General features: G+C 43.5%; 1 protein-coding gene across 1 annotated transcript in view; it reads left to right on the top strand.

Annotated features, from left to right (window-relative positions):
• DDAH1 (dimethylarginine dimethylaminohydrolase 1) overlaps nucleotides 1-26,425 on the top strand; it is a 219,135-nt gene that overhangs the window by 44,996 nt on the left and 147,714 nt on the right. The window contains exon 3 of the mRNA XM_089684417.1: nucleotides 13,364-13,460. Within this exon, the coding sequence (XP_089540543.1) occupies nucleotides 13,452-13,460 (9 nt within the window). The 5' untranslated portion in view covers nucleotides 13,364-13,451. The remainder of the gene's footprint in view (nucleotides 1-13,363; nucleotides 13,461-26,425) is intronic.

Raw genomic sequence — 26,425 nt, 5'->3', positions numbered from 1 at the left:
GTCCATGCACACATAACGTTTAGAGGAGTATAGACTGGGGGGCATTTAGAGGCAGAAAAATAAACTCACTGCCAGCACATTCAGGAGCAGCGCTGTTAGCAGAAAAAACGCTTGATGTCTGTAAACGTGTAAATGTATCTAAGCATAACTAAGTGCTAGGTGCCTTTAGCACTTTGGCGTTATTTCATTTGAATGGCCAGAATAAATTATTATTCTGGCCAATTAAATGAATAAAGCCCAAGCACTTGAGTTGATGCTTCTAAATGCGTCTACACACGTTACATATGTAGCACTACCCCCTTAGGAGTTGCTGAAGATTTGGGTCCCATATAGTCCTGCACAGCCAGGCCACACACGTTTCCTTCCAGACTTGCACTCCAGAGACAGTAAACAGTCCTTGAACTTGAGGGATACATGGGATGCTCAAGGAACTGTAAAACTGAGGACAACTTCCTGGAACTATGTACAAGTGCTCAGAGGTTTCCTCTTTTTGGAGAGCTCTCCAGCCTCTCCTGGGTTACCACCTCAGACCACAGATGAAATCTTCTCTTCACCCAGCTGCCTGAGGGAATCCCTGGGCAAGATGACTCAGAATCTTCCTCTTAAGTTGAAAGCAGTCCCAGATGGGGGCTAGTCAGGATTGGCATCCGAATGCCCTTTCTGCTTATTCAGTCCAGGGGGTGTGGGATTACTCACTCAGTCTCTCCTGCAAGCTTGTGGGTTGGTGGCTGCCTTCAGGCCTTACGCTGGGCTGGCTCCTTCCCTGCTTTCCAGGCTGTACTTCCTCAGGGAATGAGGAGGCCGAGAGATCCTCCCTTCCAGCTTCTCTGCCTGTAGGTAGGCCCCTCTCCTGGACCCTCTCTCAGGCTCCATGCACACCACCCTGCTCACTCCATCTTCCACCTGTACTCTCCTGCTGCTGAGCAGGCTCAGTATTTTCTAAAGCTGTCCTGACCCCATGCCAAGCCTCCTGCTTGGGGATTGGTGAGAATCCCTTGAGAGTGCAGACCAGCCACTTCTCACCCCCACCCACTGAATTCTATAGACTTCTCCAAGTCACTGGATCAGGGGGAAGTTCCAGAGAGCTGGTCTGCAGAGCCTCTCAGCCCTGACCCAAATTTGACCCCTTCTGACTATTCCACCAGGCTGGTACTTAGCTGCTAACTAAAAAATAATCATCTAGTTCCTCCTAGCTACCTAGGAGGGTGTTACACATGCATGTACAAGAGTTAATCCTTTTTTCTGCCAAATCACCACTGACAGGAGAGCCAACTAGGAGAGAATGTGCAGCATGCATGAGGCGTAAAATATCTACAGTTCTATTTGGGTGGTCACCATACCTGCCCATTGCTTATCTTCACTTGAGCTTTCAGGAGGGCCACTAATATTCTGTATACTAGGGTTACATAACCCAGCCTGAAGAATGTAACCTCAGGTTATAGCTCTGATATGTATCACAGATCCTGTATTCTCTCAAACTGTGTGGGTGTACTCTAAGTGTTCCGTGTCCTCCTACTTTCCAAAAACATACTGGCAGGTTAATTGGCTTCCATCCAAAACTGGTGTGTGTGTGTGTCTATAATAAATAAATTATTGCAATAGCTGCACTTTTTTATGGATTTCTGTTGGTGGATTCATCTTCTTTGTTGTGCACTTACAGTTCCTACGCTGTGGGTCCGTACACTGGAACTGGGTAGGCAACCGATTGCCTACTATCCTAGTCCATGGCCCTAAGTGTACTGACTACGGATGAGTGAAATTTCAAATTTTTGCTTTGTTGAAAAATCTAGATGTTTAGGCAAATTTTTGCCGTTTTCAGAAAACGCTATGGAGTTAACGAGCAAAGCGAAATTAAACCCCAACACAAAAGATTTATTATAGTGCAGCTTACCAATCCTTACATCTAGTAGCTGTATTGGTTTTCTTTTTTCCCATTAATTTCACCTGGTGATCCAGCCAGTATTTTTCAGCTTTCTTTAACAGACTAAACTGTAAGGACTCGTTCACATTTGACTTTATTTCTAACTTTTGTCAAACACTCCTATAGCGTTTGACAGGCGTTAGACAGGCATTTGTTAAGCGTTTTTAACGCTCCTCAAACGCTCCCCAAACGCCCTATACGTGGTTTTGAAGCATTTGCCAAGCGTTAAAACTGCACCACAAACGCCTATAATGAAATTAAATGGTACTAACACTTCGCAACCGCACCGCAAACGCCTGCCAGGCTTTTGCGGAGAGGCACCGTAGACTTGAATGGGAGGCTTCAACTCCTCCTGACTCGACACGAGGCGTCAGTTTTGCCGCGATGTTAACGCTTCAGTGTGAACAGCACTGTATGCTGCCATGTGCAGAATTTTCATAGGCGTTTGCGAAGTGTTAAAAACGCTTGACAAACGCCTGTCTGATGCCTGCTGACAAAGCTAGTGTGAACAGAGCCTTAAGGTGGTAGTTAGAGGGCTGAGACAAACCATTTACCCCTATCAGGCGCGCTTACAATGATCAGCTTTTATTCATTTATATAAAACCTTTATCACAAAAGGAAAAAAAAAATATTGATATAACTGCTTAAAAAGTGTTAGTTGGGGTTCAGTTATCATTTGTTAGCCAGATCCATCTAAATCTGCTAATGTATTTAACACTACCCTCTGCCCTGACTGACAGCGCTGCTGTGCAAAGGTGTCTCTGTTGCTCTTCCATCCAGAGTGGAGACACACGTTGACAGAAAATGTGTTACTGGCTAGATCACCAGGAGACGATAAAGGAAAAATGCTCCCAAAAAAAAAAACTAATGAAGCTACGACATTTAGGATTGGTAAGCTGAAATATTAATGTATTATAATAATAATTAATATATATATTTATATAAAATTTTTATTTTTTTGGTTTAAAACCACTTAAGTAGGACTTTGGCGTTTAAAAGGTCATCAATAAAAAGTCGAGAAAAAAGAGCAGTGTAAGGGCTCTTTCACTCGGACGTTCCGATCAGGTCTGCCTGCCCGTTTTTCAGCGGACCCGATCGGAACCTTCATTCTCCACTATAGACAAGCGGGTGTAAACGGACATGTGTCCATTTACACCCGCCATCATCCATTCTGATCCGCCAAAAAGGGATGGATGGGGATCCCATTCTCCTTCTAGAAGTCAGATCCAACCGCCCATTGAGGAGAGCAAGCAGCTCTGTGTCTGCTCTGCAGCAGCGGAACGGACACAGAGCTGTCATTCGCTTGCTCAGCCGGGATCAGTGGAGAGATCCCCTGCTGAACAATTGGATCTGCTAAACAGGTCCCCTCTGTGTGAAAGGACCCTAAAAAGAGGAGGAATAATGCATACCGATCCTGCCACTGGTGACTCAGATCTTCTCTTTTTTAAGAGTTACAACATCCAAAGAATCTTCAGCATCTAGCTCCCTTCCAAGAGTGCCACTTGCCTATGTCACTTACTAGGTACCATAGACCTACCTGTTGACCACTACATCACTACTGCATCCCTGCAGCTTGGTAGTGACATAGTGGGCAGAAGGTGGAATCACAGCATGTCCTGGAGGATGCAGCCAACACACCCAGAAAAGTTGCATGGCGCTAGTATTAGGCTCAAGAGGCTAAAGCAGACGGTGGTAGGTAGGTGATGCATCGCTTCCTCGCTGCCTATAATATGTTCTCTGAAGAGCGATCTGAACATGAATCACTCTTCAGAGATCAAAACATGTGTGAACGAGCCCTAAGGGTACAATGGGCTTTAAATAGCTCATAAAGGTTAGGAAATTTCCAATGAACTATCCTGGACCTGTTCTTGTGTCATAAAAGAGCCCCTCCTTAGCTTAGAATGTGATGTTAATGGGCAGTATATATGCATTCATTCTATCACCTGTACATTAAAAACAAGTGCTGTGCATAGTGATGCCTTCCATCAAAGTGAACGGACTTCCCTACTGCATTAGAGGTCATGCAAAAAAGTGTGTGTGTGTAACATATGAATAGGTGTGAATTGGCCATAATATAAGTACTGAGGTGGCCATTCACTAGGTAGTTTCTAGGGATGACTTCAAAAGCAACAAGGGAAGATTTTCTTAAGGTCCATGATGCCTGGTAAATTAGAGGCTCATGCACTCATTCCTATCACTGGCAAAGAGTGGGCACACTCTCCCTTTCAGTCACTTCACCTCGGTGAACCTTGTATGTCTATGATGTCTGATCTTGTCATTGTGATACCAAGGCTAGCCAATGTGGTAGGAGGCAAGGGAAGTGGGCCAAGACAGTTGTCTTACGTGGCAGGAATGATATAACCAGCCAGCCAACCTTCACTGTTATCTCATTTTAGGAACATTTTAAGGTCAACTTTAAGATGTATTTTATTATTACATGCAATAAGAATTGGAAACACCATTTTCCGTAGAGGGTGGGGAAGGCTGAGAAGTCTTAACAGATATGTTTACTGATTCTTCTCTGTTTAAAGTAAGAAACTTCTGCAGGTATGGGAAGCGTCCTATACCAGCAGAAACCTTCTATAAACAGCGAATAATCAGTATATCAATCTTGTAAGAGTTCTCAATACAGCCTTTTATGCATATGCAGCTGAGGCCCTGATGAAGGAGAGCTATTCTCTAATCACCGAACCATGTTGGCAGTTTTATTCCATGTCATCTTGAACATGCGTTAACCCCATCGCGCCTAACAGTGAAACAAATCTTAACGCCTAAGTACAATTTTGCAACTTTGACATGTTTTTGAAAAACCTACATACATATCATCACAACTACTTTGTGCATCCAGGTGGATTATACCGCGTTTTCTTTCAGGACAAATTGGGCTTTCATTTGTGGTAAATGGTAATGGATATCTACTGATTTTTTTTTTTTATATATTTTTTTTAATTTTAGCTGTATATTTCTTGCTACTACCATAACCTACCACCAAAGGTCAACCCAAAATAATTTTTCCTGCTCCTGACGATCGCAGCGATACCACATATGTGTATGTTAGTTGCTGTCTGTACCAGTAGTATGGCCCAGAATCAACAGTGCGCATTTTGCTTTTTTTATCCTGCCACTAACTGACACTGATTCTAATTTAAAAAGTAAAAGAAAAATCCTGACCAAAAAAAATACTGACCCAGGACCTTGACCCTGACCTTTTAAGAACGCACCTTTGGCTTTCCTGCGGGCTAGCTGTGCTTTGCTATAGACTTCTATTATACCTTGTGGGTGTGGTGCACTTTCCAAAAGCACAACCAAAACTCCTGCATTCACACTTCTCTCTACGAGCCTCCGACAATCGCATGCATGTGGTTGTGGTGTGCTAATGCAGAAATCAAGAAGCAGTACACACCTCCTCCCTGCCTGTCAAATGCTTTCTGAAGAGAAATTTGAATGTGGATTGCTTTTCAGACAGCTCCACTCATGTGAACAAACCCATACTCCCTATTTTGTAATATTTTGAGGTCTCTATTTTGAGGTCCTCCAGTCCCCTTATTAGCTTTGTTGCCCTTCTCAGGACATTCTCCAGCTGTTTCAAACATTAAAGTGGCATTAAAACCAAAACCAAAAAATGTAATATATTGCAATGGTTTGTCTCAACCCTCTAACTGACACTTTTTCTGGACAGCTTGGTCTGTTAATGGAAGCTGAAAAAAGAAAAATAACTTACTGGCTGGTTCACCAGGTGAAAATAAAGGGTAAAAAAACTTAAACATAAAACAAATGCAGCTTTCATATCTAGGAATTGGTACACTGCAATATAATGCATTTTTGCTTCTGGGTTTAATACCATTTTAAAGTTGAACTTTGGGAAAAGAAAATATTGTGTAATTGCAAAAGGCATGAACTGTATATTGTTTAAATATTAGGGTGCTTTGTGTATTTCTTCCAGATCTATGTAGTAGTCCAGTGTGAAACTTTACCTTTGTGCAGGGACCTTATTAAGACCAGTTGCTGCTGCTCTCTCTCCTTGTGCAGGGTGACTGGTCTTGTCTCCGCCCCTCCTGTATTTTTCTACAGACAGCCTGTAATGGGTAGACCTTCTTGGCCCCTCCCACTGCTCTGTTCTTTGCACAGCCTATGTACAGCACAGTGATGATATCACTGTTGGCTTTACAAGGTCATATCTAGGTTTGCAATAGCATTTGGTAAACACAAAGCAGATTTATAGCTTTTTTGAGCAAAGAGTTCAGCTTTAATGTATCTAAAACCAAAATGCAAACTGCGTGCCCACTAAAAAAGAGTTTCCCTTTAAATGGAATTTGAGTTTTCTATTCTGGAGCTGAGTTCCTGCTGAATATAACTGCATTTTTTACATTGGCTTCACCTGTAGGGTTATTAAAACAACCCTGACTGTCCACAAACAGTGGAAAGTATGTCTGCTGTACCATGTATGTTTGTGTCAGACAAGAGATTAATGACTTTTCTCCACTGCCGAATGGAATGTCTAAGGAAAACCATTTGAAATAGAGTGAAAGGAAAAATAAAGATTACCCGGAGCGTGGTCCAAATTTCCGAACTCAATGTCTCTGTTATTAGAGAGAGCTAACGGGACATAACTCACCCCTGCCACCTAGAAACACAGCCGAAAAAATGTGATTTTCGCACTTATTGGGGATTTTTCCCTCCTGAACATTTTTTCCTCTCTGGTGTAAAAGTATTTTGTATCTCAGTGGAATGTGGTGTCGCGTACACTTGTCTAGGCCAGTGTGCTTCATTTTTTTTTTTTTAAGGAAACATGAACCAAAATACAAAATGGTATAGCCACCATTTGAAAAAGAAAGGAAATATGATTTCTATTACAGAGTCATCTAGTACTTTCTATAAGTGGTACCCTGATGTTATTTTTACTTGGGTCCCTCCTTGGAGTCTAACAAGAAGGACAATGACTTCAAGCAGTTTCAAAGTCTAGTGGGTTAGTAAGTAGCCCTGTCTAGCAGTCTGAACAGCCTGTCAATGAACCCTGTCTGTGAGCCCTGTGAGAACTCTGACCAGCCTGTCTATGAGCCCTGACTAGCCTGTCTATGGGTCCTGTTCAGCCTGTCTATAAGCCCAGTCCAGTCTCTGAGCCCCGTGGAGTCTGGTAATTAGGATTGTCTGCCTGTCTATGAGCCCTGTCTAACCTGTCTATGGGACTTGTCTGCCAACAAGCCCTGTCCAGCCTGTCTATGAGCCCTGTCCAGCTTGCCTATTGGTCCCATTTAGCCTGTTGATGAGCCTTGTTTACCTATGAGCCCTGTACAACCTATTGATGGGTCCTGTTTCCCTGTCTATGTCAAACCCTGCCACACCTGTCTATGAGTCCTGTCTAGCCTGTTTATGAGCTCAGTCCAACCTGTCTGTAAGCCCTCTCCCAGCCTGTGTATAAGCCCTGTCCAGCCCATCTATGAGCCCTGTCTAGCCTGTCTGTGAGCCCTGTTTAGCCTATCCAGGAAACCTGGCCAGATTGTCTTTGAGCCCTGATCCATGAGTTCTGTCTATGAACCCGTCCAGCCTGTCTATAAACCCAGCCCAGCCTATCTATGAGCCTTGTCTATCCTGTCTATAAACCCTGTCAACCAGCCCTGGCCACCCTGGAAACCTGCCAAGTCCATCTTTGAGCCCTGATCTTTCAGCTCAGTTCAGCCTGTCTATAAGCCCAGTCCAGCCTGTCTGTAAGCCCTGTCGAATTTGTTAATGAGCCTTGTCTGCCTGTCTATGAGCCCTGTCTAACCTATCTATGAGTCCTGTGACGCCTGCCTATAAGTTCTGTTTAGTATGTTGATGCCCTGCCTGTTTATGAGCCCTGTTTCCCCTGTCCAAGAGCCCTGCCCAGGCTGTTTATAAATCCTGGCTGCCTGTCTGTGAGCCCTGTCCAGACTGTCTGTGAACCCTGTCCAATATGGCTATGAGCCCTGTTCAGCCCATCTTTTAGCCCTGTCTGCCAACAAGTCCTGTAAAGCCTGCCTATGTGCCCTGTCAAGCCTGCCTATAAGTCCTGTTCAACCTGTCGAGGAGCCCTGCCTGTTTACGAGTCCTGTTCAGCCTGTTGGGGAGCCCTGCTTGTCTATGAGCCCTGTTCAGCCTGTTGACGAGTACTGTTTGGTTTGCCTATGAGCCTTGCCCAGCCTGTCCGTGATCCCTGTCTAAAACTTTGTCCAGCCCTGTCTGGCTGTCTGTTGGCCCTGCTCTGTGTTTCCCTGGCTGCAGGGTTGACGGTTTCCCACTTTCTGTCTGGAGGGTTCTGGAAGATAGGGGGCTGGGAGAGTCAAGCCTGCAGTTGAATATTTATGCAGCCCTAGCTAATCCCTGTGGAAGAGGCTGAGTCCTCAAAACTCGTTAGCCAGTTGGAAGTCCAGGGTTCAATTATTGTGGACTTAGATGCTATATGGATTGGACACTGCTGTATATTGTGATGTGCCTTTGTTTTATATGTCCATTATGAGTATGATACCGATTTTTTATCCGTTTAATAAATATTTTTTACAATAATGTATTAGGTCGGGGAGCCCTCTTTTTGTTTTCTTTTGCATCCGGTGACTTTGGACTACCCCAGTCCATTGAGGGCAGAAATGAGTGCATATTCTAGGATATTTGAATTGTCACCTTAGCCTCTGCTGAGTCCATCCCCAGCGCAGGAGTACAGAATTTGCTGTGTTTGAGTTATCTGTTGGCCCTGCTCTGTGTTTCCCTGGCTGCAGGGTTGACTGTTTCCCCCTGTCTGTTTAGAGGGTTCTGGAAGATAGTGGGCTGGGAGAGTCAAACCTGCAGCTGAATATTTATGCAGCCCTAGCCAATCCCTGTGGAGAGTATGCCCAGATGGTGGCTGGGAGGAAGCATAAATACTCTGAGTCTTGAAGCAGAGGGTTTTTTTTCTGGAAGAGGAGATCCCAGCCTCGAAAGACTGCTGCCCCCTAGGCAGGCCTGCTATGTGTTTGCTTTTCATAAAGGTCCCAGCTATACTAGTTGGGGGCCTATTTTGCTGAAATTTTCTGGAGCTGACTGAGGGACTTTTTTTGTGGTTCTGGTCTGAAGAATGCACAGAGGTATCTGGAAGATATTGGAAGGAGGCATTCAATTATCCAAGGACATTAGTGAGTACAGACCAATGTGAGATCAATGACCATGTGCTGCTACTATCCCTCTTACACTAGAGTCAGTGTTACCTAAAGGGTCATTGTGTTTGGTGTCTCAGTATAGTTCAGCCCAATATTTCCTGCTGCAAGGACTCTGCTCAGATTCTTAGGAGAAAGATAGGTGTCCTCAAGTTGTTGCTTGATATTGCTGGAGTACCCCACAGTTACCCTGCACTCATCCAAGTTCAAGTTGTGAAATAAAGCATTAGAAAAACGTACCCCTACACAGATCACTGAGCCAAAGGAGTGACTGCGACTGTGTGCTTGGCTGTGGATACATTACTGGGAAAGAACCATTTGACCTAAAACAGCAGGCTCCTTCGGGGTGATCACTACATCAATGGAAAGAATCTCTGTCACTTTCTATCCTGACCTGCTTAAACCCTTCCCTGCTCTATGCAAAACTAAGTCTGGACAATACAATAGTGTGCTTCCTAGTGGTCGCAGCTGGCAGTTCAGACTGCATGTGTGCGCAGTGTTCTCTCTCCTTCTGTAGCTGAGCTTAGCTAGAGAATGAGTTCAACATCTCAAAGCCACTGTTACTGAGCTCAGCTGTAGCAGGGGAGAGTGCACTACATGTGATCACAGAGCAGCCGCTAAGGGGCACACAATTGTGATTTTCAGCCCATCCTGCAAATTGCAGCACAGAGGGGGACTGAGGGGTCAGTGGTTTTTGTCGAGAGGCCCCCCAACAGCCGCATGTGTAATGGTAGGCTGTGGGGTGCTTCAAGACTGTCCATAATTTTAAAGGGTGCCTTGACTGAAAAAAGGTTGAGAAACACTGGTCTAGATCAGCCACTCTTAACTAGGGATCCATGGAACCCCAGAGTTCCTCCAGAGGCTGCTAAAGGTCTCTTGAGCAATGAGCAATTTCTACCTCTCATACAAGTAACTAATGGCAATGATATTTTTAGCTATCTGTAAGAGTTCTCTGGCGAAAAATGTGTGTCATGCTTGCGGTGCCATTAATTGTTGATTGGATCCCAAACGTGGCTAGGAAATGTGTGTTTTGTTGGACGAAAAACAATCCAAAACATTTGGTAAAAAAAAATGCATGAAGCTCATTGCCGGAAAAGGTGTGGGAGCTTCTTTTGTGCATTTTGTTGTATGTAGTGCAGCCCACTCAGCCCAAGCTGGGCCACTGTAACTATGCAATTAAGACCATATCTTGACTTCAGTTTTGATGTTCTCTTGGCACAGGGAACAGTGCCTGAGAACATTGATCTGGAGATTGTGTTCTTCGAGGTGTTAAAGTGTGACAAAGTTTTATAAACTTGCTCTTCATATTTTTGCTGTTGTATCATTTGTATTAATATTTGTAGATTAGTCACTAGAGGGTACTCTCTGTGACTTACTGTAGTTATATCTAAAGAGGACCTGGACTGTGGAAGCTCTGCCCAAAAATGGTAAGCAGAAGATAAAGGACTGGTCACCTTGTATTGCCTGTAGGCCTTCTGCAGCTGATCTTTTTGCTTCACTGACTTCATATGCCTTGTTCTGCACTGTATCCCTGTGTGTAGGTTGTAGGCAGGTGCAGTTCTCAATCAGTGTATTGCCACTATGCAGATGGAGTGGAGACTCAGATGAACATTGTTCCTCTGAAGCCTTACATGGAGAACCGCTATCCAACTGGACCCTGTGATCCCTGGTGACCTTCTGTGACCATCTTGGTTGGGGCAGTCCTTTTAAATTGGGGACCCCACCGGGTTCTGGCACACATTCTGTAAGTGGTTAGTGTAGAGATAGGAAACCACTCTGTCAGGTTCCTGTGCGAGAAGGGCAAGCATAGGGACACCTTTATACACCCTCAAGACACTGGACTCCAGAGTTGCCATAGCAGATCTTCTTATCTTCTCTGAGTGCTGCCAGGGTCTTCTGCCCTGCCAGTCAGCCACTCCTCTAGCAGATGCTGTCCCGGTAATGTAGGCATTGCCTGTGTTATGACTTACAGGACGGCTTATTCGCACTGCTAGTCTTCACCTGTGCCATCAAGGGCTGTGTCGGGACTCTACTGGGAACTGTTACTATGCCGAACACTGCAAGTGTTATTGCGCCAGTTTACCGCAAGTGTTGTTGAATCTGAACTGTAAAAATACAGAACTTTTTTTTTTTGCACGCATATGATTGGATGATGGAAATTAGCAGAGCCCTCCCCCAGTCACTAAGGTCTAGCGCACAGGGGTCAAACTGGCGGCCCCCCAGCTGTTGCCAAACTACAAGTCCCATGAGGCATTGCAAGAGTGATAGTTGCAAGCATGACTCCCAAAGGCAGAGGCATGATGGAACTTGTAGTTTCACAACATCTGAAGAGCCGCCAGTTTGACACTCCTGCTCTACAGCAACTGCACTTGCAAAGGGAAATCAACTCCATTGTGCTCTGCAAGCATCCTTGTCACTTTTTAACCTTCATACTTCTAAATACAATAACCGTTAACTTATGCGGATTATAGGTGATCCTCAGGCTAGAGGTACTTGTCCTTGAGCCAACCGCTATGAGTGCTGTCTGGGAACAAAGCTCGTCTCAGCTCCAAACTTAGTGTCCATAAACCACACATCATACACAGACCTGAAAGTGAATGGTAGCCTCAGCCTGGGCTCCAGACAAGCCATGCCCCCAATACACTTTACTCCGCCCCTTGAAGCTTAGTCATGGGGATGGCTCCGAGGTGCAGAGCGAAACGCGTTGTGGGTATGGCCTAGCTGGAGCCCAGGGTGAAACTTCCTTTCACATCTCCTACAGGGGTTTGTGTATGATGTACGGTGTATAGACGCTTCCTTTGCTACAATAACTGTTAACCCTGCAGAGCTCTATATGTACTGCTTCCTTACGTTGGGTACCCCATCCCTGGCCCCACCTGCAATGTGGCCATCTTGGTAGAGGAGCAGTGCTTTGCATGCTTTTGTCAGGATTGTCCTGCTGATAACTGGTAATGTGAGATAGCTGTTAGGGGAATGGTAAAGAAGTAGCAGCAGCAGAGGTTCACAAATTCACAGAATAAATGAAGCACATTATTAGCCCATGCTAAATTCCACAAGGACTTGTCTCTTCCAAGCGCTGCTTGAACAACTTGACATCTCACGCTCTGTACCTCCACCATTCAGTGAATGTCTTATATTTTTTCGTTTGACTCAATGTTTTCTCTTATTGGACAAGGCAGAGAGGAGGGGCAGATGAGGTCACAAGCTCTGTCTTTTCCAATCAGAGAATGCCTTGTATTCACATTTGTACCTACAGGTAAGCCTATAATAAAGCTTACCTGTAGGTACAAGGACTATCTCTTAAACTTGCACCGTTTAGGAGATATTCATTGTTTCTGCAGCTGGTGACGTCACCGGCGCATGCCGCGGCCAACCCTCCTGTGCGAGTCTGTGAAAGTGACGTCAACGGCGCTAGGCTATTCAAATGGCCGGAGCCTCTGAAGGCGGAAGGAAGACCGGGTGAAGATAGAAGCCCTGTCAGCAGTGATAGCGTGCCACTGGAGGGCTTCCTTTTAAGGTAAGTCCTTCATAATATGCTAGTATATAATGCATACTAGCACATATCATCTTACAAGGGAATTTTTTTTTTTTTTAGTTTATTACCGCTTTAAGACATTCTATGAATAGTGAAGGTGCTGAGCAAGTGATCCCATGTTCACCATACAGAATGCAAGTCACTTGAGCAGCACCCAGAAGGAATCAGCGCTGACTGTCTGTAGTACAGGCCACTACAGTGAATTTCTGCATCCCTCCAGATGTGAGATATGAAGGGTTAATTATTCCTTGAATTCAGCGTTAACAACTGAACTATGTGAACAGCCACACAGGGAGTGAATTGTTTTTAGTGAGTCAGCACTATTATTGTGAGCCGTAGAGTGCAGCACTGTATGAAGCAGAACTGTACATGTAATTACATCCTTACAAATTATACATAGAATTAAGGATGTATAAAAATCACGTATTGATAAGATTATTTACCGTAAGCTGATATCTTTTGCATGTCTACAAAGAAAAACTTTGAAGTGGCTCCAAATTCTAAGAACTGCTTAGGTCCTTAGGCAGCTCCTTCACTAGTCCTGCCCTTGAGTCAGGCCAGTTGCATATTTGCACAACATGCTGAGTCACCAGTCTTCTGTTTGGCTAATGAAATCGGTCTTCAAACACATTTCTTGAATTGTGTGAATAGCTTATGTACCTTTTAGATGCGGAAACCTCCTGATTTTCCGATTCTGTGTATACATTGGTGTCTGCTTCCTCCAACCCCAGCAATTGACTCTTTTTACTTTCTTTTCTACAGCCAAGCCATCCAATGACGGTCATAACACCATGAACACAGCATCTATTAAAGCGGACTGTGACTCAGTCTCTTGACCGGATGACCATGGATGCCCAAGGTAAGGAACAGCTTGTGCTTCACTTTCATAGTTGTTAGCTGGCTGTAATCTCCAGGAAAATTCGGGGATATGACCCTAGACACAGCCTTGGTTTATAAAACTCACTTAATGTATAATGAATACCATCCATATACATGATAAAAAAAAATCTTGGAATCTGGTAATGTGTTTTAGTTTAAATCAGCTAAGTAGTTTTTTGGTACATCAAAACAAAAAGTGTACAAAGTCTTAGGGAAGTAAGCTTACTACCCTCTGCAGTGGATCACTTTTCAAAGGACAGTATAGCAGCAGCTGGCAGGTATTCAGGATGCGCTACTACATAGAAACATAGAAAAGTGACGGTAGAAAAAGACCAAGTGGTCCATTGAGTCTGCCCATTTTTTTTTCTGTTTTGTTTTTGTTTTTTTTTCTCATTGGCTTTTATTTCTGAGTATGGATCTATGCTTGTCCCAAGCATGTTTGAAGCTATTTATTGTTTATTGGCTCACTACGTCTGCTGGAAGTTTATTCCAAGCATCAACTACTCTTTCAGTAAAATAATACTTTCGGAGATTAGTTTTGAACTTTCCTCCAGTTTGTTTAAGGTCATGTCCCCGTGTTCTTGATTTTGATTTCATATTGAAAATACTGCCCTCCTGAACCTCATTCACCCCCTTGATGTATTGAAAGGTTCAGTTATGTCTCCCTTTCCTTTCTTTCCTGCAGACTGTACATGTTAAGTTCCTGAAGTCGCTCTTGATATGTTTTATCCCCCAGACCTTTCACCATTTTTGTTACCCGTCTCTGGACTCGTTCTGTCTTATCAATATCTTTTTGTAAGTGAGCTCTCCAGAACTGGACACAGTATTCTAAATGAGGTCTAACTAAAGATCTATATAGAGGAACCAGGACCTCCTTCCTCCTGCTGGTGACCCCTCTAGTGTTGCATCCTAAATTATATTTGCTTTCCCCACTGCCTGGCCACACTGCTCATTTTGCAATCATCTGAAACAAGTACCCCCAAGTCTGTTTCCTTTGTAGTGCTGGCAAACACTGTACTCCCAATGTTGTACTCTCTCAAGGGATTCTTTTTCCCTAGGTGCATTATTTTACATTTAGAAAACTTGAACTGCAATTTCCACTTCTTTGACCAATCTTCCAGCAATGCCAAATTAAGTTCCATGTTACATTGACCTCCAGGGATATCAATCCTATTACATACCTTTTTGTCATCAGCAAAAAGACACGCCTTATCCAACAAACCTTTACTTATATCATTTATACGCTGCTCAAAAAAAATTAAAGGAACACATTGAAAACACTTCAGATCTCAATGGGGAAAAATATCATGCTGGATATCTATACTGATATGGAATGATCAACCTACAGAGGAATGAATTCAAAGACACCCCGAAAATCAAAGTGAAAAAATGATGCAGCAGGCTAGTCCATTTTGTTGAAATGTCATTGCAGCAACTCAAAATGGTACTCAGTAATTTGTATGGCCCCCACGTGCTTGTATACATGCCTGACAACGTTGGGGCATGATACTGAGAGGACGGATGGTGTCCTGGGGTATTTCCTCCCAGATCTGGACCAAGGCATCACTGAGCTCCTGGTCAGTCTGAGGTGCAACCTGGTGACATCAGATGGACTGAAACATGATATCCCAGAGGTGTTCTATTGGTTTTAGGTCAGGCGAGCATGGGGGCCATTCAATGGTATCAATTCCTTCATCCTCCAGGATCTGCCTACATACTCTTGCCACATGAGGCTGGGCATTGTCGTGCACCAGGAGGAACCCAGGACCCACTGCACCAGTGTAGGGTCTGACAGTGGGTCCAAGGATTTCATCCGGATACCTAACAGCAGTCAGGGTGCCATTGTCTAGCCTGTAGAGGTCTGTGCATCCCTCTATGGATATGCCTCCCCAGATCATCACTGACCCACCACCAAAACGGTCATGCTGAACGATGTTACAGGCAGCATAACGTTCTCCAAGGCTTCTCTAGACCCTTTCATGTCTGTCACATGTGCTCAGGGTGAACCTGCTCTCATCTGTGAAAAGCACAGGGTGCCAGTGGCGGACCTGTCAGTTCTGGTGTTCAATGACAAATGCCAATTGAGCTCTATGGTGACAAGCAGTGAGTACAGGGCCCACTAGAGGATGTCGGGCCCTCAGGCCACCCTCTCGAAGTATGTTTCTGATTGTTAGGTCTGAGACATTCACACCAGTGGCCTGCTGGAGGTCATTTTGTAGGGCTCTGGCAGTGCTCATCCTGTACCTGCTTGCACAAAGGAGCAGATACCGGCCTGCTGATGGGTTAAGAACCTTCTACGGTCCTGTCCAGCTCTCCTAGAGTAACTGCCTGTCAACTTGAATCTCCTCCATGCTCTTGAAACTGTGCTGGGAGACACAGAAAACCTTCTCGCAATGGTGCATAGTGCCATGCTGGAAGAGTTGGACTGCCTGTGCAACCTCTGTATGGTCCAAGTATCGCCTCATGCTGCCAGTAGTGACACTGACCCTAGCCAAATGCAAAACTAGTGAAAAACAGTCAGAAAGATGAGTAGGGAAAAAAATGTCAGTGGCCTCCACCTGTAAAACCATTCCTGTTTTGGGAGTTGTCTCATTATTGCCCATCTAGTGCACCTGTTGTTAATTTCATTAACACCAAAGCAGCTGCAACTGATTAACAACCCCCTCTGCTGCCAAACTGACCAGATCAATATCCCAGGAGTTTAATTAACTTGATGCTATACTCTGATTAAAAAGTGTTCCTTTAATTATTTTGCACAGTGTACATAGATTTAGATTTAACTAAACCCACAAAAGTAAATTAGTCTGTATATGCAGTAAAACATGCTTGTTATACTCACTGTGAAACCAAAGGGGTTAATCCTCTGCATTGTGTAAAAAGGCTGTTTGATCCTTTCTTCTCTGCCCCTCCTCTTGTTGAAATAACCACCTGATACAGAATGAATCCGTAGCCCTTCTGCACATGCTCAGTTTGGTGTGTATTGCTACAGAGTTTTTTTTTTTCTTGGGAGAGTGCATGTGATTAGCACGGGGCCAATCAGCACTGTCCAGACAGAGGTCAGGGGATTTCCATCCTCCTAGAGCAGAAAGAAAACTCCTGCTACAAGCTATAGCTAGTGGTGGGCTGGACACTGATAGAAGACACAAGACTGCTCTAACTGCTGATGAGAAAAGGTATTTGGCAGTTTATATTTACTACAATAATTGCATTTCCATGTTTTGTGTACTGTGGGAGACCAGATATAGTGAATGCCGGGTTTGGGGTTTAGTAACACTAGTACAGAGTACAGAGCCTTGGGGTACACCACTAGTGACTGGTCTCTGTTCCGAGTGAACCCCATTTACAACCACACTCTGGTATCTATCCTTTAGCCAGCTGCATATCCAGTGAACCACCCAAGGGCTAAGTCCTAGATTGTACAACTTTTGTATTAGCTCTTTATGTGGAACTCTATCAAATGCCTTGCTGAAATCAAGATGTGCTATGTCCACAGCACCACCCTGATCCAAACCTTGGTAATATAGTCCATTCAGATTAGTCTGACATGGTCTGCCCTCAGTAAAGCCATGCTGCTTTGGGTCCAGCAAATTGTGTGTTTTTAAGTGATCAATGATCCTTCCTTTCAGAAGTGATTCCATTAACTTGACTACAACCAATGTTAAACTCACTGGTCTGTAATTGCCAGCTTCTATCTTGCTGCCCTTCTTGTGGATAGGTACAATATTAGCTGTCCACCAGTCATGGGGAACTTCTCCTCTTAGAAGAGATTGATTAAAAAGATCAGTTAATGGTCCAATAACTATTTCTCAAAGTTCTCTTGGAACTCTGGGATGAATACCATCGGGACCCATTTCTTTATTAATCTTCAACCGAGCCAGTTTCTCTGCTACCTCTGTTCCCGGAAATCCTCAAAATGAACCATCAATACTAGACCCAATATGATTTCCCAACTTATTATTGTTAGTACAATTTATTTCTGAGAAGCCTGAACAGAAGTAATTGTTTAGGTGGTTTGCTACATCCAGGTCTCCCTCAACATACAGTAAGTGTTGTTCCCAGTTTTCATTTTAGTGATCCCATCATATTTTTTCTTTTTATCGCTAATGTACCTAAAAAAAGGTTTTATCTCCTTTCTTAATAGATTTAGCAATTTCCTCCTCTATCTGTACTTTGTCAGCACTGATAATGTGTTTGGCCTCCTTTTGTCTATTCTTATACTCTTCTCTGTCAGCTACACCTCCTGTATCCTTGAATCTTCTATATGCTGATTATTTTTTCCCTCTACTATCCCACTCATCTCTTTATTGAACCATATTGTTTTTTTCTTCCTTTTATTCTTAGTAACTTGCCTGACTTTTAATCTAGTTGCCTCCAGGATGTTAGACTTTACCAATGCCCACTGATTACTTACTCCTGTCATTTTACTCCAACCTTTCAATTCATTTTTTTTTTATATTCACCAATTTCAGCAAAAATGTGTCCTTTAAAAATTTTAAACTTTTGTTTTTGTATATGATTTTTTTGGTTCTTACTTTAATATCAAACCAAAGACATTGGTGATCACCAGAACCCAAATTTTCTCTCACCTCAACATTAGACAGTTGATCCCCATTTGTCAGTACTAGGTCTAGAACAGGGCTTAAAATTTCGAGTCTAGACCTACTAGCCAGGCACAAACGTTACTGTCCACCAGTTGCCCCACCCAACCTTGCCCAGGTCCGCCTCCAACCCCACCCCTGGCCCGTCCCCCAACCACGCCCACAACCACACCCCCTTAAAGTTTACGAAATTATATTTTTCTTTAGAATAAAGAGTCCAAACTATAAAAAACTGCAATTATAACATAGCTTTATTATGCCAATTGCTTAATAGCAATAGGGTGCAATCAAAATATCAAGTTTTACAGCTTTAAACCTGTAGTAAACATTTTGTATTTTTTTTGTTTATCTCCTGCATCTTTAAAAAGAGACTTTAGTAACTAAAGTCTCTTTTAAAAGACGTAAGTTTAGTTAATGTCATTTACCTTAAACTGGCGGGTGTAGTGATGTGCACCGTTGGTGGGTCTCTCCTTCATGTGTCCCCCATGCCGGTGTAGAGCGGGCCTCTCCTCGTGTCCCCCAAGCGGTGTAGAGCGGGCCTTTCCTCGTGTCCCCCAAGGCGGTGTAGAGCAGGCCTCGTTTCCTCCAAGGCAGTGTAGAGCAGGCCTCATTTCTCCCAAGGTGGTGGAGAGCGGGCCTCGTGTCCCCCAAAGGCGGTGTAGAGAGGGCCTCAAGTCCCCCAAGGCGGTGGAGAGCGGGCCTCATGTCCCCCAAGGTGGTATAGAGCGGGCCTCGTGTTCCCCAAGGCGGTGTAGAGCAGGCCTCTTGTCCCCCAAGGCGGTGTAGAGCAGGCCTCTTGTCCCCCAAGGCGGTGGAGTGTGGGCCTCATGTCCCCCAAGGTGGTGGAGAGCGGTCCTTTCCTCGTGTCCTCCATGGCAGGGGAGAGCGGACTTCTCCTCGAGTCCCCCGCGGTAGTGGAGAGCGGGTGTCTCCTCTCAGCAGAGGAGAGCGGACCTCTCCTGCACCTGTCCCCTCATCGGCGCTGCCAGTGTAATGGCGGTGCCGAAGAAGTCGGAAACCGGAACACAGCTTCATTATGAGGCTTTTGGCGAGCGGGTGAGCAGCTTTTTCAAGCCCTGGTCTAGAATATGATCACCTTAGGTTGGACTCTTTACTAACTGTTTTAGAATAACCCCATTCAGTGCTTCCATTACATCCCTGCTCCTGCTTGTAATAGCAGTTTGAGAATTCCAGTTAATATCAGGCATGCTGAAGTCACCCATAACCAAAACCTCTCCCTTCATTGCCTTTTGAGTTATCTCGTCAATCAATAAGTTATTATAATCTTCAGTCTGTCCTAGGGGGGTCTGTATATTACACCAACTCTAAGGGAAGATCCCTCTCTGGTTGGAAGACAGACCCAGAGGGTTTCTAGTATTTCATTTGTTTTTTTAATTAATGTCAGCGTTATGCTATTTTTGACATATATGGCAAGTCCACCTCCCCCCTTCCCTTTCCTGCATAGTGTATACTCTGGCATAGTTATTTCCCAGTCATCTGAATCCTTGAACCACGTCTCTGTAATTGCAACAAGATCCAAGTTCCTGAAGCTCCTGAAACCTGTTTTTCTTATTTTAATTTCTCGTACGTCAATTTTACATTGCAGGACCACGTCGCAACTGTAAGGCAAGCATTTGCCTCATGGTTGTGGTGCAGCCCTGCTGATCCCAGTGGGCGGTGCCACCTGTCAAATTCTGCAGTGCGAGTTAAAATGCAGAAACTGCAGCATGTGTACAGCTTTGTAAGGCTGAAATGCTGGAATTCTGATACGTGGCTGGGGGGCAGTAAAATTGCAACTCAACCACCTGTTTTTACTTTTATAATGGAAAACTTCTCTTTGACACACCCTCTGTAGGCTGCTTCCTGTGTCTCATGCAGAAAGCCTCAGTGCTAAAAACTGTTTTGACAGCCAACAATCAGATTGAACCTGACCTTGGAAATGTGGAATTTGAATATGACTGGTGATACTTTAAAAACAATTTGCCCTCCGCCCTATAGGAGAAGTACTGCTACAGGGCGGCAGGGCTGCTCAAAATCACGTATATATACGTGATTTTGTAATTCTGCTATTGGCGGCTAGAGATGTCAATCACTGGGTCCCGGCCAGCGATTCCCGGCCAGCACTCAGCGATCATAGGGGAACACTGACAGGAGAGAGACCTGTGTGTAAACAACACAGGTCTCTCTCCTGTCAGCATAGATCTCTCTGCACAGCAAAGCAATACAAAGCAGCATGTCTCCCTAGTAAAACACAGCACACAGTAAAACACACACAGCACACAGTTAACCCTTCAATCGCCCAAGATGTTAACCCCTTCCTACCCAGTGTCATTCGTACAATGCGAGTGCTTTTTATTAGCACTGATCACTGTATTGGTGTCACTGGGGATGTCAGTGGCAGTTAGTTCCCACCCAGTGTCAGAATGCCCGCCACAATCCTGCTATAAGTCGCTGATCGCTGCCATTACTAGTATAAATTTAAACTTACTGGGATTTTTTCTTAGCAAAGACATGTAGCAGAATTCATTTTGGCCTAAATTTCTAAAGAAATTAGATTTGTTAAAATTTTTTATGGGATGTTTCCTAGCAAAAAGTAAAAAATATTGTTTTTTTTTTTTTTAAATTGTCGGTCTTTTTTTGTTTATAGCGCAAAAAACAAAAAATGCATAGGTCATCAAATACCACCGAAAGAAAGCTCTATTTGTTGGAAAAAATGACATAAATTTCATTTATGTACAGAGTTGCATGACCACGCAATTGTCAGTTAAATTAACACAGCACCCTAACGCAAAAAATGGCCTGGTCAGGAATGGAGGGGGAAATCCTTTGGAGGGCAAGTGGTTAAGCAGATGTAGAAAGGGTGACACAAAGGATGAGATCCAGCAAGAAAAAACATCTATAACATACAAGATAAATACCTGTGCTATATGTCTGGTTATCTGAGCTCTTTGAATCCTGTGAGTGAATGCAATCCAGGGGCGGACTGACCATTTGGAAACTCGGGCACTGCCTGAGGCCATTAGGGGGCCCCATGAGATGCCCCAGGTACCTTTTTCATAGGCCTTTTTGAGTTTGGGCAAGGACACAGGGGCCCCATGATCCCCTATTGCCCGGGGGCCCCATGAGTTGTCAGTCCGCCCCTGATGCAATCCAATCTGGCATCTGATCATCTCAGTATACGCTTTGACATCTGACATTGAGTGCCGTTTACCATCCAGTGCTCTCTGTGTGAAGTGAACTGACATTGTCCATAAGTATTGGTGACATAAAATTGTGCTCATGTGTGCTCCCCCTTATTCACCGCAATTTTAGACCCCAATTGCAGATTGGATTGTATTCACTAACAAGATTCAAAGACTTTTTTGTGGATATACCACATGTTTTTATTCACTCACAATGTTATGTACTCTATTGTGATTTATTAATGTGGTATACACATTTATAAGGTATTGCATGTTTAGGGGGAGGTGCACTATAATGTGTGGTATTTTACTGTTTTCATAAGTCACAGATCCTTCATTTATAATTTAGGTCATAGTGGATCACTAATTATAAAGATTTTTTTAATTCACATTGCAGCCTAGTGTTCCATGCACCAAAGTTTTTTTGTTTTAGAGGGAGGTGTACTATAGCACGAGTGTGCACATTTGTTTCTCATTGCCATTGTAATCAATGATAGGGGCAGCGCCACGTCAATTTCTTGTGTTTATTAGAAATGATACAATACTGTATGCACAATCCTATATCCGCAGTTGATCCAGAGGAAGGCAAAAAAAAACCAATAAAGCATGATCCAATTTGCCCCAGCAAGGAAAACAATTCCCTCCTGATCCTCCAAGAGGCAATCAGATATTCCCGGGATTAACTTTACCCATATTAGTATTCAGTTATATTCTGTGCATCTAGGAAAGAATTCAGGCGTTTGTTAAAACAATGTACTGAGCTGACCAGAACTAGAACTTGAGGGAGTCTTTTCCACATTTTTACAGCTTTAACTGTGAGGAACCCTTTGAGTATTTGGAGGTTAAATCCCTTTTTCACCAGAACTACAGACCTTAAAGTAAATAACTCTACACCAAGTTCATCATATGGACCACCTATGTACTTTTACATGTTGATCATATCTCCCCTTAATCTCCTCTTCTCAAAAGAGAATAAATTCAGTTCCTCTAGTTTTTCCTCATAGCTGAGCTCCTCCATGCCTCTTATCAGTTTGGTTGCCCTTCTCTGCACTTTCTTCAGTTCCCCGATATCCTTTTTGTGAATTTGTCCCCAAAACTGAACTCCATATTCCAAATAGATTTTACTCGATTTGGAAACTGCAGCTTGGCATTGCATGCCATTACTAAGCTTAAGATCTACCAGAACACCCAGATCCTTCTCCACCATTGATTCCCCCAGTTGTACTTCCCTTAATATGTATGATGCATATTCTTAACCCCCGAGCGCATAATTTAAAATTTATCAACATTAAACCTCATTTGCGACTTAGCTGCCCAATTAAACAGTGCATTGAGATCAACCTGTAAGATGGAGACATCCTGTAAGGACGTTATTCTACTGCACAGCTTGGTGTCATCTGCAAAGACTGAAATGGAATTTACAATCCCAGACCCTATATTGTTTATAAATATATTAAAAAGTAAGGGTCCCAACACTGAACCTTGGGGTACACCACTGACACCCCAGACCATTCAGAGTATGAATCATTAACCACTACTCTCTGAATATGATCTTTTAGCCAGTTTTCTATTCATTTACAAACTTATTTTTCCAAGCCTGTAGAAGTTACCTTACACATTATCCGTGTGTGGGGAACTGTGTCAAAATCCAAGTATACCACGTCCACAGCCACACCTCAGTCCAAGGTCTTGCTTACCTCCTCATCAAAAAAAAATCAGATTTGTTTGACAACTTCTGTCTTCCATGAATCCATGCTGTCTGTTGTTTAACATATTTTTTCCCACCAAGAACTCATCTATGTGGTCTTTTATTAAACTCTTCAACATCTTCCCAACTATAGAAGTTAAACTATCCGGCCTATAATTACTTGGCAAAGACTATGATCCCTTTCTAAATATAGGCACCACGTTGATCTTACGCCAATGCAGTAGTTCTATGCCAGTCATTAAAGAGTCTCTAAATATTAGAAACAATGGCTTTGAAATGACAGAGCTAAATTCTTTTAGGGCCCGTGTGTGTATGCCATTTGGTCCAGGAGCCTTATTCACCTTTATTCTGTCTAAATAATTCTGGATCATATCAATTCTGAGCCAATGTGGATCATTTGGGGTATGTGTCAATATAATCACCATTATGAACATGAGCTCCCCCATGCTCATTTGTATACACAGAGCTGAAGAAGGTATTTAATAAATTTGCCTTCTCTTTGTCCCCAGTCACCCACTCTAGATTATTTTGTAAAGGGCCTACATGCTCGGACCTGAACTTTTTACTGTTAATATGTTTGAAGAATTTTTGGGTGTTTACCCTACTTTCTTTTGTCGTTCATTTTGAATTTTAGCAGCCTTGATTTTCTTTTTACATATTCAGTTGTATTCTTTGGAACCCTTAAACGATGATAGTGTTCTTTCATTTTTATATTTTTTTAAAGCTCTTTGCTTATTATTTATAGCTTTTTTTTAACTTTGGCCGTGAGCCACATATGTTTTATTTTTAGCCTTTTAAACTTATTGCACAAGGGGATATGCACTATAATGCCAACAGTGTTGAGAAACCCCTCCAAATCATTGGATTCAGATGTTCCAATCACCTCCATGGCCACAGGTGTATAAAATCAAGCCCCTAGACATGCAGACTGCTTCTACAAACATTTGTGAAAGAATGGGTCACTCTCAGAAGCTCAGTGAATTTAGGCATGGTACCGTGATAGGTTGCTACCTGTGCAATAAGTCCATCCGTGAAATTTCCTTGCTACTAAATATTCCACGGTCAACTGTTAGTGGTATTATAGCAAAATGGAAGCAACTGGAAACATCAGCAACAATAGCTAAAGACCTCCAAACTTCATGTGGCCTTCAGATTAGCACAACAACAGAGTGTAGAGAGCTTAATGGAATAGGTTTCCATGGCCGAGCAGCTGCATCCAAGTCTTACAGCACCAACGGCAATGCAAGGCGTTGGATGCAGTGGTGTAAAGCACGCCACCACTGGACTCCAGAGCAGTGGAGACATGGTTTCTGGAGTGAGGAATCACGCTTCTCTGTCTGGCAATCTGATGGACATGTCTGGGTTTGACAATTGCCAAGAGAAAAGTACTTGCTTGACTGCATTGTGCCAAATGTAAAAAAAAAGTTTTGTGAAGGGGGGATTATGGTGTGGGGTTGTTTTTCAGGGGTTGGGCTTGGCCCCTTAGTTCCAGTGAAGGAAACTCTTAAGGTTTCAGCATACCAAGACATTTTGGACAATTCAAAGCTCCCAACTCTGTGGGAACAGTTTGGGGATGGCCCCTTCCTGTTCCAACATGACTGCACACCAGTGCACAAAGCAAGGTCCATAAAGACATAGATGAGTGAGTTGGGTGGAGGAACTTGACTGGCCTGCAGAGTCCTGAACTCAACCCAAAAGAACACCTTTGGGATGAATTAGAGCGGAGACTGCGAGCCAGACCATCTCGTTTGACATCAGTGCCTGACATCACAAATGTGCTTCTGGAAGAATGGTCAAACATTCCCATAGACACCCTCCTAAACCTTGTGAACAGCCTTCCCAGAAGAGTTGAAGATGTTATAGCTGCAAAGGGCGGGGAAACTCAATATTGAACCCTACGGACTAAGACTGGGATGGCAGTAAAGTTCATGTGCGTGTAAAGGTAGGCTTCCCTATACTTTTGGCAATATAGTGTATTCTGCAGTGTGTTTGCAAAGAGTGGTGTTGAAGAATTCCCATTTCTGTTCTGTGTTCAGCAATACCAAAATTCCCTCCCAGTCTAAGTCTTGGAGAGCAGCCCTCAGCCTTGGAAAATTTTCTCTTTTAAAGTTAAGTGCCTTTATCTTTTCAGTATGTGTTTGTTGCTTATAGCCCACATTAAATGAAATCATGTTATGGTCACTGATACCCAGATGTTCTTTTAAATAAATATTAGTAATAAACTCTGCATGGTTCAACAGGTTCAGCAGAGCATCATTTCCAGTTGGGGCCTCTATGAACTGTATCATAGAATTGTCTTGTAATAGATTTATAAATGTTTGCCGTTTAACTATTTCAGCAGTGTCATTACTCCAGTCGATATCAGGGTAGTTGAAATCCCCCATTATCATCCCTGTGCCAGCCCTTGCAGCTCTTTCTATCTGTGCAGGGAGCTGAGTCTCCACCTCCTCATTAACACGGGGTGGCCTATAACAAACTCCAATGAGCACCCCCAGTTTGCTACAACAATACAACAATATTTTTGCTGAGATTATTAGTCTCGCAAAAGGGTCTCTTTAACAAAGCCCAGGATAGTAGTAAAAAACTTCTCCCTGCTCCATCCAAAGTTAAAAAAAAAATTGGCTAGACATACATGTTAATGCAATGTAAGATATAACTGATGTGTGTGTACACTGTTTGTAGCCAGAAGAATGCATTGGTTGTATTGTGTTTATTATAGTGCCTGCAGAATCCAGAATATTGTCAAATGCAACACAACAGATGAGTTCTGCTTGCTGTGATCAGGGCATACAGTTGTGACCAAAATTATTCAACCCCCACTGAAATTGAGTGTTTTGGCCAGTTTGACATTGCTTTTGATCATTCAGTCATCTTGCTTACATTTACATTAAAGAGGCACTTGTAGGTCAGACAAATATAACATAACAGTTATAATGAAATAACCACAAATGTCTTTTCTGTGCTCACAGCATTATCAGTTTTATTCAACCCCCAAGTGACATTCAATCTTAGTACTTAGTACAGCATCCTTTTACAGTTATAACAGCTTTTAAACGTGAAGCATAGCTTGACACAAGTGTCTTGCAGCGATCTACGGGTATCTTCGCCCATTCTTCATGGGCAAAGGCCTCCAGTTCAGTCACATTCTTAGGCTTGCGCACTGCAACTGCTTTCTTTAAGTCCCACCAGAGGTTCTCAATCGGATTTAAGTCTGGTGACTGCGATGGCCACTCCAAAATGTTCCAGCCTTTCCTCTGCAACCATGCTCTAGTGGACTTGGAGGTATGCTTGGGATCATTGTCCTGTTGAAAGGTCCAACGTCTCCCAAGCCTCAGGTGTGTGACGGACTGCATCACGTTTCCATCCAATATCTCCTGGTACTGAAGAGAATTCATGGTACCTTGCACACGCTGAAGCTTCCCTGTACCTGCAGAAGCAAAACAGCCCCAAAGCATGA

Source organism: Staurois parvus, unplaced genomic scaffold (genome assembly GCF_062004578.1).
Source record: "Staurois parvus isolate SC_StPar_1 unplaced genomic scaffold, SC_StPar_1.0 ptg000347l, whole genome shotgun sequence".
NCBI lineage: Eukaryota > Metazoa > Chordata > Amphibia > Anura > Ranidae > Staurois > Staurois parvus.
The sequence above is the reverse complement of the archived record's forward strand: the minus strand, read 5'-3'. Positions and strand labels throughout refer to the sequence as shown.